Source organism: Salvelinus fontinalis, chromosome 25, assembly GCF_029448725.1.
Source record: "Salvelinus fontinalis isolate EN_2023a chromosome 25, ASM2944872v1, whole genome shotgun sequence".
Lineage (NCBI taxonomy): Eukaryota > Metazoa > Chordata > Actinopteri > Salmoniformes > Salmonidae > Salvelinus > Salvelinus fontinalis.
Window position 1 is genome coordinate 4770595 of NC_074689.1, and position 16656 is coordinate 4787250.

The 16656-nt window shown below is 42.7% G+C and overlaps 1 protein-coding gene across 1 annotated transcript in view; it reads right to left on the bottom strand.

Moving 5' to 3' along the window:
• Positions 1-12695, bottom strand: part of LOC129822781 (sickle tail protein-like) — a 259380-nt gene extending 246685 nt beyond the window's left edge. Inside the window, exon 1 of the mRNA XM_055881191.1 lies at positions 12293-12695. Coding sequence (XP_055737166.1) covers positions 12293-12365 — 73 coding nt within the window. The 5' untranslated portion in view covers positions 12366-12695. The remainder of the gene's footprint in view (positions 1-12292) is intronic.
• Positions 12696-16656: the final 3961 nt, after the last annotated feature.

Here is a 16656-nt window from a genome sequence, read left to right on the forward strand (position 1 = left end):
AACCATCTATTAAAATGCGATTTTCACATGTGAAACTGTGAATTTCAAAATTACTGGAGATTTCGGTAACTTTGTTAAATTCCCAGTAGCTTTGCAACCCAACCCAGAACACAGCAGAAGAGAGAATGGAGAACACAGGAGAGAGTGGATGGAGAATTCATCAGACAAGCAAAGCAGTCTGATCCAATAAGATTCACCCAGACATGAGTGGCGTGTCAAAGATCCAATCTGATTCCTCCAGACATGATTGGCTTTTCATAGAGGGAACACCAGTGGTGTAAAGTACTTCAGTAAAAATACTTTAAAGTACTATTTACGTATTTTTGGGGGGTATCTGTACTTTACCTTACTATTTATCTTTTTGGCTACTTTTACTTCACTATATTCCTAAAGAAAATAATATACTTTTTATTCCATACATTTTCCCTGGCACCCAAAAGTACTCGTTACATTTTGAATGCTTAGCAGGACAAGAAAATGGTCCAATTCACATACTTATCAAGAGAACATGGTCATCCCTACAGCCTCTGATCTGGCGGAGTCGCTAAACACAAATGCGTTGTTTGTAAATGATTTTTGAGTGATGGAGTGTGCCCCAGGCTATCGGTAAATACATTTAAAAAAAAAAAACAAGAATACTGCCGTCTGGTTTTCTTAAAATAAGGAATTTGACATTTTTATTTTGATACTTAAGTATATTTTAGCAATTACATTTACTTTTGATACTTAAGTATATTTCAAACCAAATACTTTTAGACTTTTACTCAAGTAGTATTTTACTGGGTGACTTTCACTTTTACTTTTACTCAAGTATGACAATTGGGTACTTTTTCCACCTTGGGAGAACACCCCCAATCCACCAGACATTCCGTCCTGATACACCAGACACACCTCCGTGTGTGTGTGTGTGTGTGTGTGTGTGTGTGTGTGTGTGTGTGTGTGTGTGTGTGTGTGTGTGTGTGTGTGTGTGTGTGTGTGTGTGTGTGTGTGTGTGTGTGTGTGTGTGTGTATGGGTGCTTGTATACTGTCCGTGTGTGCATGTGTTTCAAGCACTCTCATTCAGGCTTGATTTTGTAAGAATGGCCTGAATGTTAAGTCTGTCCTTTTATGTGGCCTGAATGTTTAGTCTCACTTTTAAAAGTTCTTATTCTGGCATTCATACTCAAATAATGTTGTTGATTTGCCCTTTACTCGTATTTGTTGCCAAAGCATCATTTGGAGGGGGAAAAAACACTTCAAAACCACACCTGAAACATGATGTAATGTTGGGTCATCGGCTGAGCTGGTCAATCAGCGGTGTACTTGCATGAATATTGTTAATGACCGGTGTACGCCCACGCCATTCTATTGTCGGGGTACGCCCACACCATTCAAAGTTGCTATTTAACATGCGCGTTTCCAAAAAAATTGGAAGGAAAACTATTTCACTCATATTGTCTTTAATGTTATGGCTGCACGCTGAATATTGAAAAAACTGGAAAATGTGTGCACATTTTCAAACGGCCTCCTAAGAAACTTTTTATTTTCCAATATGCATATATTTACTACTGTTGGATAGATAACAGTCTGTAGTTTCTAAAAAGGTTTGAATTGTTTCTCTAAGTCGAACAGAAATATTTTTACAGCCATTTTCCCAGCCGAATTGAGTTTCCCAAAATGCGATGTGTCTCTTTAAGACCTTCTCTATAAAAGGCCATTTGACTTGGGACCATAGGGACACGTCAGAGGTGTACGTCAGACTGTAATGCGGAAGTGAGAATTGAAAGGGGTCGAATATCTCGTCCCTGGACTGAATAACAGAACTTCTTGTGAGACATGCGCAGTTAAAATAAAAATCCGGGCGCGAAGGATAATTTGATCTCGGCTTCTGGAACAAGGTAGATAACTTTGAATATGATGCCTGACTACGATATTATTTGCTACATGTCACAAAATCATCCTAAAGGTTGTTTTTTCAATATACTTTAATTATATTATTGCAATTTATTCTGGACTTTAGATGTGAAACGACGGAAGAATTTTTTGAAGAAACGCTTTCTGGCGCAGCAATGCTACCGTGCTAGCTAACCAAAGAGGGAAATCATTCGTTCTGGAACCCAACTAAAGACTCTACTGGACATTGGACCCCGTTACAACATTCTGATGGAGTACCAAGAAAGATAAGACCCAATTTGGGATGCTTTTTCATATATATGTCGAACTGTTGAATGCTAACGCTGCTAACTATGCTAGGCTAGCGCTTGACTAGAATCAATGCTGCCTTATGCTAGCTTATGATGTTAGCTAATATAACGATATATTGTGTTTTCGCTGTAAAACACTTCAAAAATCGGAAATGTTGTCTGTATTCACAAGATATCTGTCTTTCATTAGTTATCCACCATATGTTTTTCTGAAATGTTTTATGAGGTGTAATTAGTAGCCGACGTTGGTGTATGTATTTTCTCTGGCTACTCCCGGCTGGATTCAGACTGTAGCTATGTATTAGCATTTTTGGGTAGCATCAATGTAAAACAGATTTATAGCTAAAATATGCACTTTTTATGAACAAAACATAGATTTATTGTGTAACATGTTATATGACTGTCATCTGAGGTCGTTTTTTCTGGGCTCTTTAGGTTGGTTTTAGTTTATTTCGGTTGGTTGTGCATGCTACTTCAATCATAATTCATACTTCATAATCATAATTCATACGTGTCTGTCCACTTTTGTATTTGGTGGTGAGCTAACATAAATATATGTGGTGTTTTCTCTGTAAAACATTTAAAAAATCGGACATGTTGGCTGGATTGACAAGATGTTTATCTTTCAAATGCTGTATTGGACTTGTTAATGTGTAAAAGTTAAATATTTTTAAAAAATAGATTTTGAATTTCGCGCTCTGCAGCTGTTGTCATTTTCGGTCCGAGGTCGGGCTTGCACCCCAAACAGGTTATTAATTATAGGTAATAGTTCATACAAATCTGGAAACACTGAACAGTTAGTTTTGTAATGCTTCAAATTGGGTTGAAATGTAATGAGGCAGGAAAAACACAACATAGTGCATTTGTCAGCGGTCAGTGAAAGGCAAAACCTGGGAGAATAGATGTCCTTCGTTGAAGGGGTAACTGAAGAGGTTGATCTCAGTGAATCAGGACGCAGATATGGAGAGGTCAGCAGAAACATGAGAAATTCAATAGACCAGAAGAGAGTGAACATGGAACCATTGATTTTCTCAGAATCCCTTAAAGGGATAGTTCAAACGAATTACAAAATGACACATTCGTTTCCTTACCCCCGTAAGCAGTCTATGGACAAGGTATGACAGCAATTTGTGATTTGGTTTAGTTTCCCTGGCACTGTTTCCACATGTTAACGTTTTAGCATTTGTGGCACAAATCCCATTCATGTCATGGGACCGATATTAGCATTTTTCGCTCATCATATCCAAATCATCCAAAAGTATCTCAAATTAATCGTGAAGCTCAACAAAGTCACTTTTAGATTATGTGAACATGATGTGCGAAAAATGCTAATATCGGTTTAATAACTTTAATGGGATTTGTGCCACAAATGCTAAAACACTAGCATATGGAAACAGTGCCAGGTAAACTAAACCAAAGCATGGATTGCTGTCATACCTTGTCCATAGACTCTACAGGGTAAGGAAACAAATGTGTCATTTTGTCATTTGGGTGAACTATCTCTGCGTGCACAGCAGGTGGTTCAAAAAAAAGTGGAAAAAACGGTGCGTCTGTCTACAGCAGTTGGTTCGGAATATCTTTTTAAACGAATACATTTTTTAAAACATAACATGGAAAAAAACATAGGCAAACAGGAGCTTGCAAGTCCTTGTGCTCCGGCACTAAAAACACACTTGACATTAACTCAAGGGTACATTAGCTTTTATCTGAAAGCCGTGGCCCTAGTTAAAGTTAACAAAACGTGGCCCTATGTTAGTGTAGTGTTACTCTTAGGGTGAGGCTACGGGCAGCCCCTTAAATGTTACGGTTTCAGACACAGTAACTGAAGAGCCCTTGAAGGACTGCTTTAAAACCAACTTGAAAACAGCTGTTTAGCATCTCTGGAGAGGCCATTTCTAGCAGGGAGGGAAGTGTGGATCAGCCCAAGTGCCCGTCCGATGTAATCAGCCTCCTCCCCAGACAGGAAGACAGACGGACAGACAAACAGGCGGACGGAGTGGTTGGCGGAAGGACGACAAGCAGACATATAGACACACGGACAGACAGATGGACAGACATACAGCTGGACAGATGGAAGGACAGGCAAACAGACGGACGGACAGCTGGCCAATGAAGTCAGGACATTTGACTCCTCCCTTCGCACCACTAGGAGAGAGGGACTGCAGTGACTAGCGCCGGTTGTGTTTAATGGAATTTAATGTTTAGAGAAGGAACATCTGGGAATCTCTATGAGGTCGCTGCGTATTTAAGATGTCCTGCTGTACCTACCGTAACCTTTACGCCCACGAGTTGTGTTTTCACAGGTGCATTCCTGTGTGTGTGAAGAAGCACAGTGTGATTCTCATGCCAGCACTGCACTTATCAACTCCCTTGAGTAGAGGCATCGTTAAGCTAGCGTGCTACAATGTCTAATGTTAACACGGGACATTGTGACAAATGAAAAGTGATAAGTGATTATGTGTAAGAGATTTGACCTGGCAGCCTGTAAATGAATAAAAAAAAATGAATGTGTGTGTGTGTTGTATTTGACCTCGCCACAAGGAGAATATTATGTGTAAACCAACACCCAAGCTCACACAATCCCCTGGTGATAGAGCCCTGCTCTGGTCATGCCTCCCCTCGGCCCTAGCTTTCGTTCTATAACCGTTTAATACAAACTTGTGGGATTCTGACTAACCCCTATAATCCACAATAACATTCTCTCAATGGCATTGGGAACATAAGGTGATAACTGCACTGAGAAAAACAATGTGTTCATCACAGCAAATGTCTGGTAGCTTTCTCAAAATTCCCAGGTTTTCCAGTAAACCGGGGGATTTCGTGGAAATTATCAGAATTTTGCAACCCTAATCACAGCATGAGGCTTTCCCATTCCAATGCAGGACTTTCCTCTCCATTACTCCTTACAAAGTGTTGAGGCCAAAACGTATTGTTTTGTCAGTTCAATGAATAATGACTTTCAGTCATTCCAGCATCATTAGTTAACATATCAGTTGTACCTGGATTAAAGTCATGGATTCATTTAGGGGTCCTTCTTCGATCCAGCTGCCATTTGCACCTACATAAACAACATGATCCTCCTGTATGTATCTGAAATTATATGAGATACCACACACAGCCCTGTGGTATCCCAGACAAACAGGCCTGCCTTGGATGCTAAACCCAGCAGCTGTCTTTTAATCCTGGGATATAGAGAGAGAGAGCGAGAGAGAGTATGGATGGATGTTTGGGAGGGAAACCTGACACTCCCGTCACCTGGCTCTGGACCACAGGATGGGGGATGGGGGTGGTGGAGGGGGACTGCTGCTGAAGAGGCCATTTTGTGTTTCCCTCCCAAGCCATTCTGCATACAATCTGAGTCCTGCCCTACACACAACCTCCTGACGACTTTTCAACCCTGGCGCTGCCCTGATGCACATCCCTCTCTCTCTCCGCACATGACTCTCTCTCACACACACACACACACACACACACACACACACACACACACACACACACACACACACACACACACACACACACACACACACACACACACACACACACACACACACACACACACACACACACACACACACACACGGAGACACGAATAGACATGCCCGAAAACTGGTGCATGTGCCAAAAGTAGTAGGTATCCTCTACAGCTGACGCACACACACACCGGTTCGATGACCTGACAGGGCTGTGTGTAGCAGCCTACTCTCTGGAGGGGATTTGCAGAGACTGGCAGTATTCCATTGTGCCTGTGCTCACGTGGCCTGTCAATCACCCTGTCACTGTGGAGACCATGTCCCAGAGTGGGTGCCTGCACTGCACCAGCGAAAGGAGAGGCGAGCGGCACAGCTGCAACTATCATATGCCTCACATGCAATAAGCATCATCACACATCATCATCCCATTATTGCGTTCGCCACATTAAAAACACACCGGCCCGTATTCATAAGAGCATTTTCATGAAGCGTCTCAGAGTAGGAGTGCTGACCTAGGATCAGGTCCCCCTGTCTATGTATCCTTATTAATCCTAGATCAGCACTCCTACACTGAGACACTTCATGAATATTGTGCGTTATACTAGAGAAACAGTGTCTGCTTATAAACATGTGTCTGTCCTCTGTGACTGTGTGGTGTTGCGGTGCACAGTGAGGCTGAGGTACCACTGGAGAAATAAGTGGCTCAAGGTGAGCATCACCTCGACAAGACAGAGAGCGCACAGTGATCACCAAACCCCTGTATGCACGGACTGCATCTATCTAGCGATGACATCAGGTCAACACAGGCAAGATGGAGAGCATTGCGTCAATACACTGAGTATACAAAACATTAAGAACACCTGCTCTTTCCATGATATAGGCTGACCAGGTGAATCCAGGTGAAAACTGTGATCCCTTATTGATGTCACTTGTTAAATCCAGAGGTTAAAGAACGATTTTTAAGCCATGAGACAATTGAGACATGGATTGTGTATGTGTGCCATTCAGAGGGTGAATGGCCAAGACAAAAAAACGAAGTGCCATTGAACGGGGTATGGTAGTAGGTGCCAGGCGCACCGGTTTGAGTCAAGAACTACAATGTTGCTGGGCTTTCCACACTCAACAGTTTCCTGTGGGTATCAAGAATGGTCCACCACCCAAAGGACATCCAGCCAACCTGACACAACTGTGGGAAGCATTGGAGTCAACATGGGCCAGCATCCCTGTGGAACGCTTTCGACACCTTGTAGAATCCATGCCCCGACGAATTGTTCGTAATGTTTGGTATACCGAGTGTATATTGCAAGGGCAACTGCCACCTAAAGTAAGATATATCCGAAGACATTCACTGTGTGAGTATAGAATAGAGTGACCCTTGACATTGACGTCTGTGTTTAGATCACAGGTTTGGGGCAATACAAAACTTCCTACTAATCTAGCTTCAGACATGTCATGCATATGGATGATGGTATACAGTACATGTTCTGTTCCGTTGCAGGCATAATAAGTCTCTCTCTTCCGAGTTGAGGCAGATCAGGCCTGGATTCAAATATTATGTGAAATCATTTCAAATACTGTGTTTGATTGAGCTTGCCTGGCGAAATGTAACCAATAGAAGAGTCCAAACAGTCTTAATCCCATCCGTCTGGCACTCCAGGCAGGTTAAAGCAAATGATGAAAGTATTTGAACGATATCAAATAGTACTTGAACCCAGGTCTGGGGCATTCTGTTGCTTTCACGGGACACATTTCTCAACGAGAAGAGTACAAAAAAAAGCACGGACGTGTACATGCACTTAGGTTGGAGTCATTAAAGCTCGTTTTTCAACCACTCCACACATTTCTTATTATCAAACTATAGTTTTGGCAAGTCGGTTAGGACATCTACTAAGTATTTTTCAAACAATTGTTTACAGACAGATTATTTCACTTATAATTCACTGTATCACAATTCCAGTGGGTCAGAAGTTTACATACACCAAGTTGACTGTGCCTTTAAACAGCTTGGAATATTCCAGAAAATGATGTCATGGCCTTAGAAGCTTCTGACAGGCTAATTGACATAATTTGAGTAAATTGGAGGTGTACCTGTGGATGTATTTCAAGGCCTACCTTCAAACGCAGTGCCTCTTTGCTTGACATCATAGGGAAATCAAAATAAATCAGCCAAGACCTCAGAAAAAAATTGTAGACCTGAAAAGTATAGTTCATCCTTGGGAGCAATTTCCAAACGCCTGAAGGTACCACGTTCATCTGTACAAACAATAGTACGCAAGTATAAACACCATAGGACCACACAGCCATCATACCGCTCAGGAAGGAGAGGCATTCTGTCTCCTAGAGATGAACGTACTTTGGTGCGAAACGTGCAAATCCATCCCAGAACAACAGCAAAGGACCTTGTGAAGATGCTGGAGGAAACAGGTACAAAAGTATCTATATCCACAGTAAAACAAGTCATATCTCAACCTGAAAGGCTGCTCAGAAAGGAAGAAGCCACTGCTCCAAAACCGCCATAAAAAAAGCCAAAATACGGTTTGCAACTGCACATGGGGACAAAGATCATACTTTTTGGAGAAATGTCCTCTGCTCTGATGAAACAAAAATTGAACTGTTTGGTCATTATGTTTGGAGGAAAAAGGGGGAGGCTTACAAGCCGAAGAACACCATCCCAACCGTGAAGCACAGGGGTGGCAGCATCATGTTGTGGGGGTGCTTTGCTGCAGGAGGGACTGGTGCACTTCACAAAATAGATGGCATCATGAGGCAGGAAAATTACGTGGAGATTTTGAAGCAACATCTCAATACATCAATCAGGAACTTAAAGCTTGGTTGCAAATGGGTCTTCCAAATGGACAATGACCACAAGCATACTTCCAAAGTTGTGGAAAAATGACTTAAGGACAACAAAGTCAAGGTATTGGAGTGGCCATCACAAAGCCCTAACCTCAATCCTATAAAAAAACTTGTGGGCAGAACTGAAAGGGCAAGGGCGAGCAAGAAGGCCTACAAACCTGACTCCGTTACACCAGCTCTGTCAGGAGGAATGGGCCAAAATTCACCCAACTTATTGTGGGAAGCTAGTGGAAGGCTACCCAAAACATTTGACTCAAGTTAAACAATTTAAAGGCAATGCTACCAAATACTAATTGAGTGTATGTAAACTTCTGACCCACTGGGAATGTGATGAAAGAAATAAAAGCTGAATAAATCATTCTCTCTACTATTACTCTGACATTTCACATTCTTAAAATAAAGTGGTGATCCTAACTGACCTAAGAAAGGGAGTTTTTACTAGGATTAAATGTCAGGAATTGTGAAAAACTGAGTTTAAATGTATTTGGCTACGGTGTATGTAAACTTCCGCCTACAACTGTAAATAAGGTATCTGTTTTTTATTTTGAATACATTTGCTAAAATTTCTAAAAACCTGTTTTCGCTTGCACATTATGGGGTATTGTGTGTAGACCCACTGGCTCCAGGTCATCTACAAGACCCTGCTAGGTAAAGTCCCCCCTTATCTCAGCTCGCTGGTCACCATAGCAACGCCCACCCGTAGCACGCGCTCCAGCAGGTATATCTCTCTGGTCACCCCCAAAACCAATTCTTCCTCTGGCCGCCTCTCCTTCCAGTTCTCTGCTGCCAATGACTGGAACGAACTACAAAAATCTCTGAAACTGGAAACACTTATCTCCCTCACTAGCTTTAAGCACCAGCTGTCAGAGCAGCTCATAGATTACTGCACCTGTACATAGCCCATCTTTTATTTTATTTATTTTATTTTTTATTTTTATTTTACCGTTATTTTACCAGGTAAGTTGACTGAGAACACGTTCTCATTTGCAGCAACGACCTGGGGAATAGTTACAGGGGAGAGGAGGGGGATGAATGAGCCAATTGTAAACTGGGGATTATTAGGTGACCATGATGGTTTGAGGGCCAGATTGGGAATTTAGCCAGGACACCGGGGTTAACACCCCTACTCTTACGATAAGTGCCATGGGATCTTTAATGACCTCAGAGAGTCAGGACACCCGTTTAACGTCCCATCCGAAAGACGGCACCCTATACAGGACAGTGTCCCCAATCACTGCCCTGGGGCATTGGGATATTTTTTAGACCAGAGGAAAGAGTGCCTCCTACTGGCCCTCCAACACCACTTCCAGCAGCATCTGGTCTCCCATCCAGGGACTGACCAGGACCAACCCTGCTTAGCTTCAGAAGCAAGCCAGCAGTGGTATGCAGGGTGGTATGCTCTATAATTTATCTATAATTTAGCCCAAACAACTACCTCTTTACCTACTGTATTTATTTATTCTGCTCCTTTGCACCCCATTATTTCTATCTCTACTTTGCACCTTCATTCACTGCAAACCAACCATTCCAGTGTTATTTTTTTACTTGCTATATTGTATTTACTTCGCCACCATGGCCTTTTTATATTTTTATTTATTTATATATATATTTTGTTTGCCTTCACCTCCCTTATCTCACCTCACTTGCTCATATTGTATATAGACTTATTTTTCACTGTATTATTGACTGTATGTTTGTTTTACTCCATGTGTAGCTATGTGTTGTTGTATGTGTCGAACTGCTTTGCTTTATCTTGGCCAGGTCGCAATTGTAAATGAGAACGTGTTCTCAATTTGCCTACCTGGTTAAATAAAGGTGAAATAAATAAATAAAAAGATTGCTGAAGGAAAAAAAATATTGAATCAATTTTAGAATAAGGCTGTAACGTAACATAATGTGGTCTGAATACTTTCCGAAGGCAGTGAGCTTGATGTGGTCTACAAACTAAAAACAAATGGTTTTATATAGTACCAAATAAGGGTTATTTGGCTTGTAACCATAGCGGAACCATTTTTAGTGCTAAATGGAACCATTTTTTCAAGGTTCGATAAAGAACAATGCTCACAAGGTTGAAGTTGGAACCTGTCTGGTGCTATAAAGAACCCTTTCCGAAGGCTCTATAAAAACCATTAAAAAAAGGTTCTACAGCACCAAAAAGAAAGGTTTCGCTATGGTTACAACTCTTTTTGGGGCTCCATAGGGGACCTCTTTACCCCTTTTTCTCCCCAATTGGTAGTTACAGTCTTGTCCCATCGCTGCAGCTCCCGTACGTACTCGGGAGAGGCAAAGGTTGAGAGCATGCATCCTCCGAAACACGACTTCGCCAAGCCGCACTGCTTCTTGACATACTGTTCGCTTAACCTGGAAGCCAGCCCCACCAATGTGTTGGAGTAAACGCCGTACCGCTGGCAACCGAAGTCGCCCATACACCACAAGGAGTCACTAAAGCGCGATGGGAAAAGGACCTCCCAGCCGGGGAAACCCTCCCCTAACCCCTAACCCTAACCTGGACCAATTGTGTGCCGCCTCACGGGTCTCCCGGGCGCAACACAGCCCGGGATCGAACCCGGATCTGTAGTGACACCTCTAGCACTGCAATGACCGCTGTGCCACTCGGAAGGCTACATAGGACCCTTTTAATGGTTATTTATAGAACCTTTATGGAGAATGGCTGAGTAGTGAAATTGTTTTGTGATGTTTATATGATCCTCAGATGTTCCAGGGCTAGCACACGTGATTCAACTTGTCAATAAAAAACAATATTACAACCAATGGAATTGTAGAAATATAATATGGCAATTAAACCAGATTTTTTTTTAAACCTGTATGGTTCTACAAAGAACCTTTGAGGTTGAGAAAGGTTCAATTTCACTGCTCATATTAATGGATAACATGAAATAGAATAACACAGCAGGTTACATAAACTGGAGTGACACTCTCACCCACGGGTCGCAAAAAAGAGCTGTGCACAAACCACGCCCCAAAATATTCCCTACATTTGAATTATCACTAAAAGAGGAAAGAACATTTTTCTGAACTGCAAATAGCCATTTTAAGGGCTCAAACAGTACTTTGGGTCAGTATGGTTCTACATAGAACCATCATCACCCTTCCTACCCTTATGTTTTGGTGTGTAGCCAGCCTTGCTACCAACCCAGAGACCAGTGGCCCTTATCACTGTCAGGGGCCCCTACCAGTGGCCCTATCATTGACTCCAGGTGACAAATGAGCATTATGACAGGTGATGCTACTTGCGGCGACACACAGTAACTAAACCAGACTCTCATGGCAATCCTATAAAATCATCAGCAACTAAAGGTCCTTGACATGATTTGATGGATTTGATGACTTTGAATCCATGACTGAATGCATGAATATCCTAACTGCTTGTAATGCCTTTATAACATAACATACCGGTATGTAAAGGAAAATATAATATTACAATCCCAAAATAGAGGGTTAGATAGATCACTTTAGGTAAAAATGCTATTGAGGAGGTTTGGAGCTTGGCCAAATTAATAAGCACATGGGGGAAATATGGGTGCAGGGACAGTGACTGCTAAAAAAAAAAGATTGTAAATGTATAAATGTAGCTATAGCCTTATTGTAGTATCAAATACGTCTTAACAAGATAATTAGAAGCCAGTCATTTTCCAAATATATAGACTGCTATATCAGCATTATTTTCCCAAATATGAATCATCCAATCCAAGGTCAGTGTGGACACAAGCTCGAAACTTGAAAGCAACAAACCAAGAAGCAATCAAGAGTAGTGCTTACTGTGTAATTTGGGGCTGGCTTTGCGGTCACTGGGAGGAAGCTGGTCCGCAAACTGCACCCGATGTCCCGACATGTTCGATAGGCTAACTCTCAAGTCAAGGGGCACGTTGCACCACCACCGTCGCAGTTTGTTTCAAAGTATCCAACAACTTCCACCGATATGGTTATTTCGCATGGGTGACCCGTATCTTGCAACTCTTGCTCGTTGGACGTGCATACAGCTCAAATATAAAATATCGTTCAGATTGTCATTCAGTTTTGCCTTTCGTCACTCTATGCCATTTGCTGGCAACAGATGCCAATACTGCAGCAGTAGCGGTCGAGGCAGCTAGTGATCCGGATCTGCTTTTACTACCGCGCTCACCTGACTTACTAACTGACAGCTGGTTGTGTGTGGAGCACTGGTTCATTGTAGCAAATAGAGCGGGAGAGGGAGAGGCAAAGGCTAGTTTATAGGCAGAGCAGAAAGGCACTGGCTGGTATATACGCAGAGAGGAAAAGGCACAGGCTTGTATATACGCAGAGAGGAAAAGGCACAGGCTGGTATATAGGCAGTGGGGAAAAGGCACCGGCTGGTATATAGGCAGTGAGGAAAAGATACCTGCTGGTATATAGGGAGATAGCAAAAGAAGCCTACAAACGTTGTAGGCAGACGTGGGAAAAAGTAGACACAAGGTAACTTAACCAAGGCGTGCATAACGGGGACGACTGTGACCGTTACGTGTAGGGGTGTCCTGACTTTGGGGTAATTTGATTTTATACTGTGCAATGTTTCAATCAACCCTGTGAAACAAGTCAATTGAGTGGTCTAATACGCCATCTACTGGTTATGCATGGGAATAAAGCAAACTATAAAACCAGCAGCTTTTATTGTCCCTTCTGGAGATAGAAAAAGCCGAGGTCACCCCTATTCCATGTCTAGTGTGTGTGTGTGTGTGTGTGTGTGTGTGTGTGTGTGTGTGTGTGTGTGTGTGTGTGTGTGTGTGTGTGTGTGTGTGTGTGTGTGTGTGTGTGTGCCCATGAACTTGCACGGGGATGAAAATAACGTCAGTAAAACAGAGTAAAATGTGTAAATAGAACACCAAATGTGTTATTTCAACAACAAAAAAATCAGTTTGCGCGCCAACACCTTACAAGGCCTAAAGCTGAAACACAGTAACTTAACACTTACAACCCAATAAATCATCTCCAGAAGAGTAGACCTGAGTGCACACTGTAAAAAGTGGGACGGCACTGTTGTTCATCTCAAGTGGTTTTTCTGATTTGTTATGATCCAAAATTAGGCTTTGGTTCGTTCGACCTGTTCTAATACATGTGTCTGAAATCAAATAACGAATGTGACAGATCAAGGAGATTTTTTTTTTAAATTGAATGAAAGCTTCTAAATTGCTTTCAACACCTCGTGTGAATTCACCTTGCTTGGCAATTGGTGCAATGTAGTGGTCGCAGAAGAGTTGGAGTCATGGCGTATTTGGGGCGTGGCATTCAGTTGTTTTTTTTGGGCCACCTGTGAGAGTAAATGTCATTCCAGGTAATGTGTTGATTTTTTTATATATCATTATTACGTGTGCTCCCTCTCCGCCCTCTAGGTCACCAGGCTGCTCGTTTTGGGCGCACACTTGTCACCCTCGTTACTCACCTGGACTTGATCACTTCCCTGATTACATTCCCTATATATGTCACACGCTTTGGTTCCTTCCCCAGGCATGATTGTTTCTGTTCCAGCGTCATGTCTGTACATCGGTCGGGTTTCTTATTTTGTATTATGTTGTTTATTCATTGAAACACTCACACTCTGAACTTGCTTCACGCACCTCTCAGCGCACATCGTTACAATTAAATGTTCATTGCCAGCACTGAATCTTAAATGATATTTGCGTAAGTACTATGATATTAAAGAGGCTGGCAAGGTTTCCATTGATGAGATGGTCACCACTTGGTTACAATATTGTAACCAGTTAATGTGAAAGTCTTCTGACAATAAAGTGTTTGGAGTCCAGCTTGATTAAGAGGACATTTATTTAATTGTTTGTATCCAATTGAAGAAATTTGGATAGCTAATTCCAATGTGAAAATTAAACTTGGTACAACATTAAAAATGGGTTGTATATAAACTCAGCAAAGAAAGTGTCCTCTAACTGTCAACTGTGTTTATTTTCAGCAAACTTAACATGTGTAAATATTTGTATGAACATAACAAGACTCAACAACTGAGACATAAACTGAACAAGTTCCACAGACATGTGACTAACAGAAATTGAATAATGTGTCCCTGAACAAAGGGGGGTCAAAATCAAAAGTAACAGTCAGTATCTGGTGTGGCCACCAGCTGCATTAAGTACTGCAGTGCATCTCCTCCTCATGGACTGCACCAGATTATCCAGTTCTTGCTGTGAGATGTTACCCCACTCTTCCACCAAGGCACCTGCAAGTTCCCGGACATTTCTGGGGGGGAATGGCCCTAGCCCTCACCCTCCGATCCAACAGGTCCCAGACATGCTCAATGGGATTGAGATCTGGGCTCTTCGCTGGCCATGGCAGAACACTGACATTCCTGTCTTGCAGGAACTCACGCACAGAACGAGCAGTATGGCTGGTGGCAGTGTCATGCTGGAGGGTCATGTCAGGATGAGCCTGCAGGAAGGGTACCACATAAGGGAGGAGGATGTCTTCCCTGTAACGCACAGTGTTGAGATTGCCTACAATGACAACAAGCTCAGTCCGATGATGCTGTGACATACCGCCCCAGACCATGACGGACCCTCCACCTCCAAATCGATCCTGCTCCAGAGTACAGGCCTCGGTGTAACGCTCGTTCCTTCAACATAAATGCAAATCCGACCATCACCCTGGTGAGACAAAACCGCGACACATCAGTGAAGAGCGCTTTTTGCCAGTCCTGTCTGGTCCAGCGACGGTGGGTTTGTGCCCATAGGCGTCGTTGTTGCCGGAGATGTCTGGTGAGGACCTGCCTTACAACAGGCCTACAAGCCCTCAGTCCAGCCTCTCTCAGCCTATAGCGGACAGTCTGAGCACTGATGGAGGGATTGTGCGTTCCTGGTGTCACTCGGGCAGTTGTTGTTGCCATCCTGTACTTGTCCCGCAGGTGTGATGTTCGGATGTACCGATCCTGTGCAGGTGTTGTTACACATGGTCTGCCACTGCGAGGATGATCAGCTGTCCGTCCTGTCTCCCTGTAGCGCTGTCTTAGGCGTCTCACAGTATGGACATTGCAATGTATTGCCCTGGCCACATCTGCAGTCCTCATGACTCCTTGCAGCATGCCTAAGGCATGTTCACGCAGATGAGCAGGGACCCTGGGCATCTTTCTTTTGGTGTTTTTCAGAGTCAGTAGAAAGGCCTCTTTAGTGTCCTAAGTTTTCATAACTGTGACCTTAATTGCCTACTGTCTGTAAGCTGTTAGTGTCTTAACAACCGTTCCACAGGTGCATGTTCATTAATTGTTTATGGTTCATTGAACAAGCATGGGAAACAACCCTTTACAATGAAGATCTGTGAAGCCATTTGGATATTTACGAATTATCTTTGAAAGACAGGGTCCTGAAAAAGGGACGTTTCTTTTTTGCTGAGTTTAGTTTGAATTGATGGTATTTATTAGGTTTAACTAAAGGGGAAAATAGTGTTGAATGAAATAGGTTACAACTTGAAATATTGGTTTGTTAATAATCAAATAAAACTGTTGGCATTGAATCATAAATTGAACAAAAATATTAACGCAGTATGCAACAATTTCAAAGATTTAACTGAGTTACAGTTCATAGAAGGAAATCAGTCAATTTAAATAAATAAATTAGGCCCTAATCTATGGATCTCACATGACTGGGCAGGGGGGCAGCCACGGGTGTGCCTGGGGGGGGCATAGGCCCACCCACTTGGTAGCCAGGTCCACCCACTGGGGAGCCAGGCCCAGACAATCAGTTTTTCCACACAAAAGGGCTTTATTACAGACAGAAATACTCCTCAGCACCCCCCACCCCTCCTCAGACAATCCCGCAGGTAAAGAATCCGGATATGGAGGTCCTGGGCTGGCTTGGTTACACGTGGTCTGCGGGTTGTGAGGCTGGTTGGATGTACAGCGGAAATCTCTAAAATTATGTTGGAGGTGGTTTATGGTCGAGAAATTAACATTCAATTCTCTGGCAACAGCTCTGTTGGACATTCCTGCTGTCAGCACGCCAATTACACGTGCCCTCAAAATTTTAGACATCTGTGGCATTGTGTTGGGTGACAAAACTGAATATTTTACAGTGGCCTCTTACGCATCGATCACACCAACAGCGTCATTGCATTTTGGTACACCAGAAGTACATTAACTTCCAATGGAACGCTGTGTTTGCCTTGCA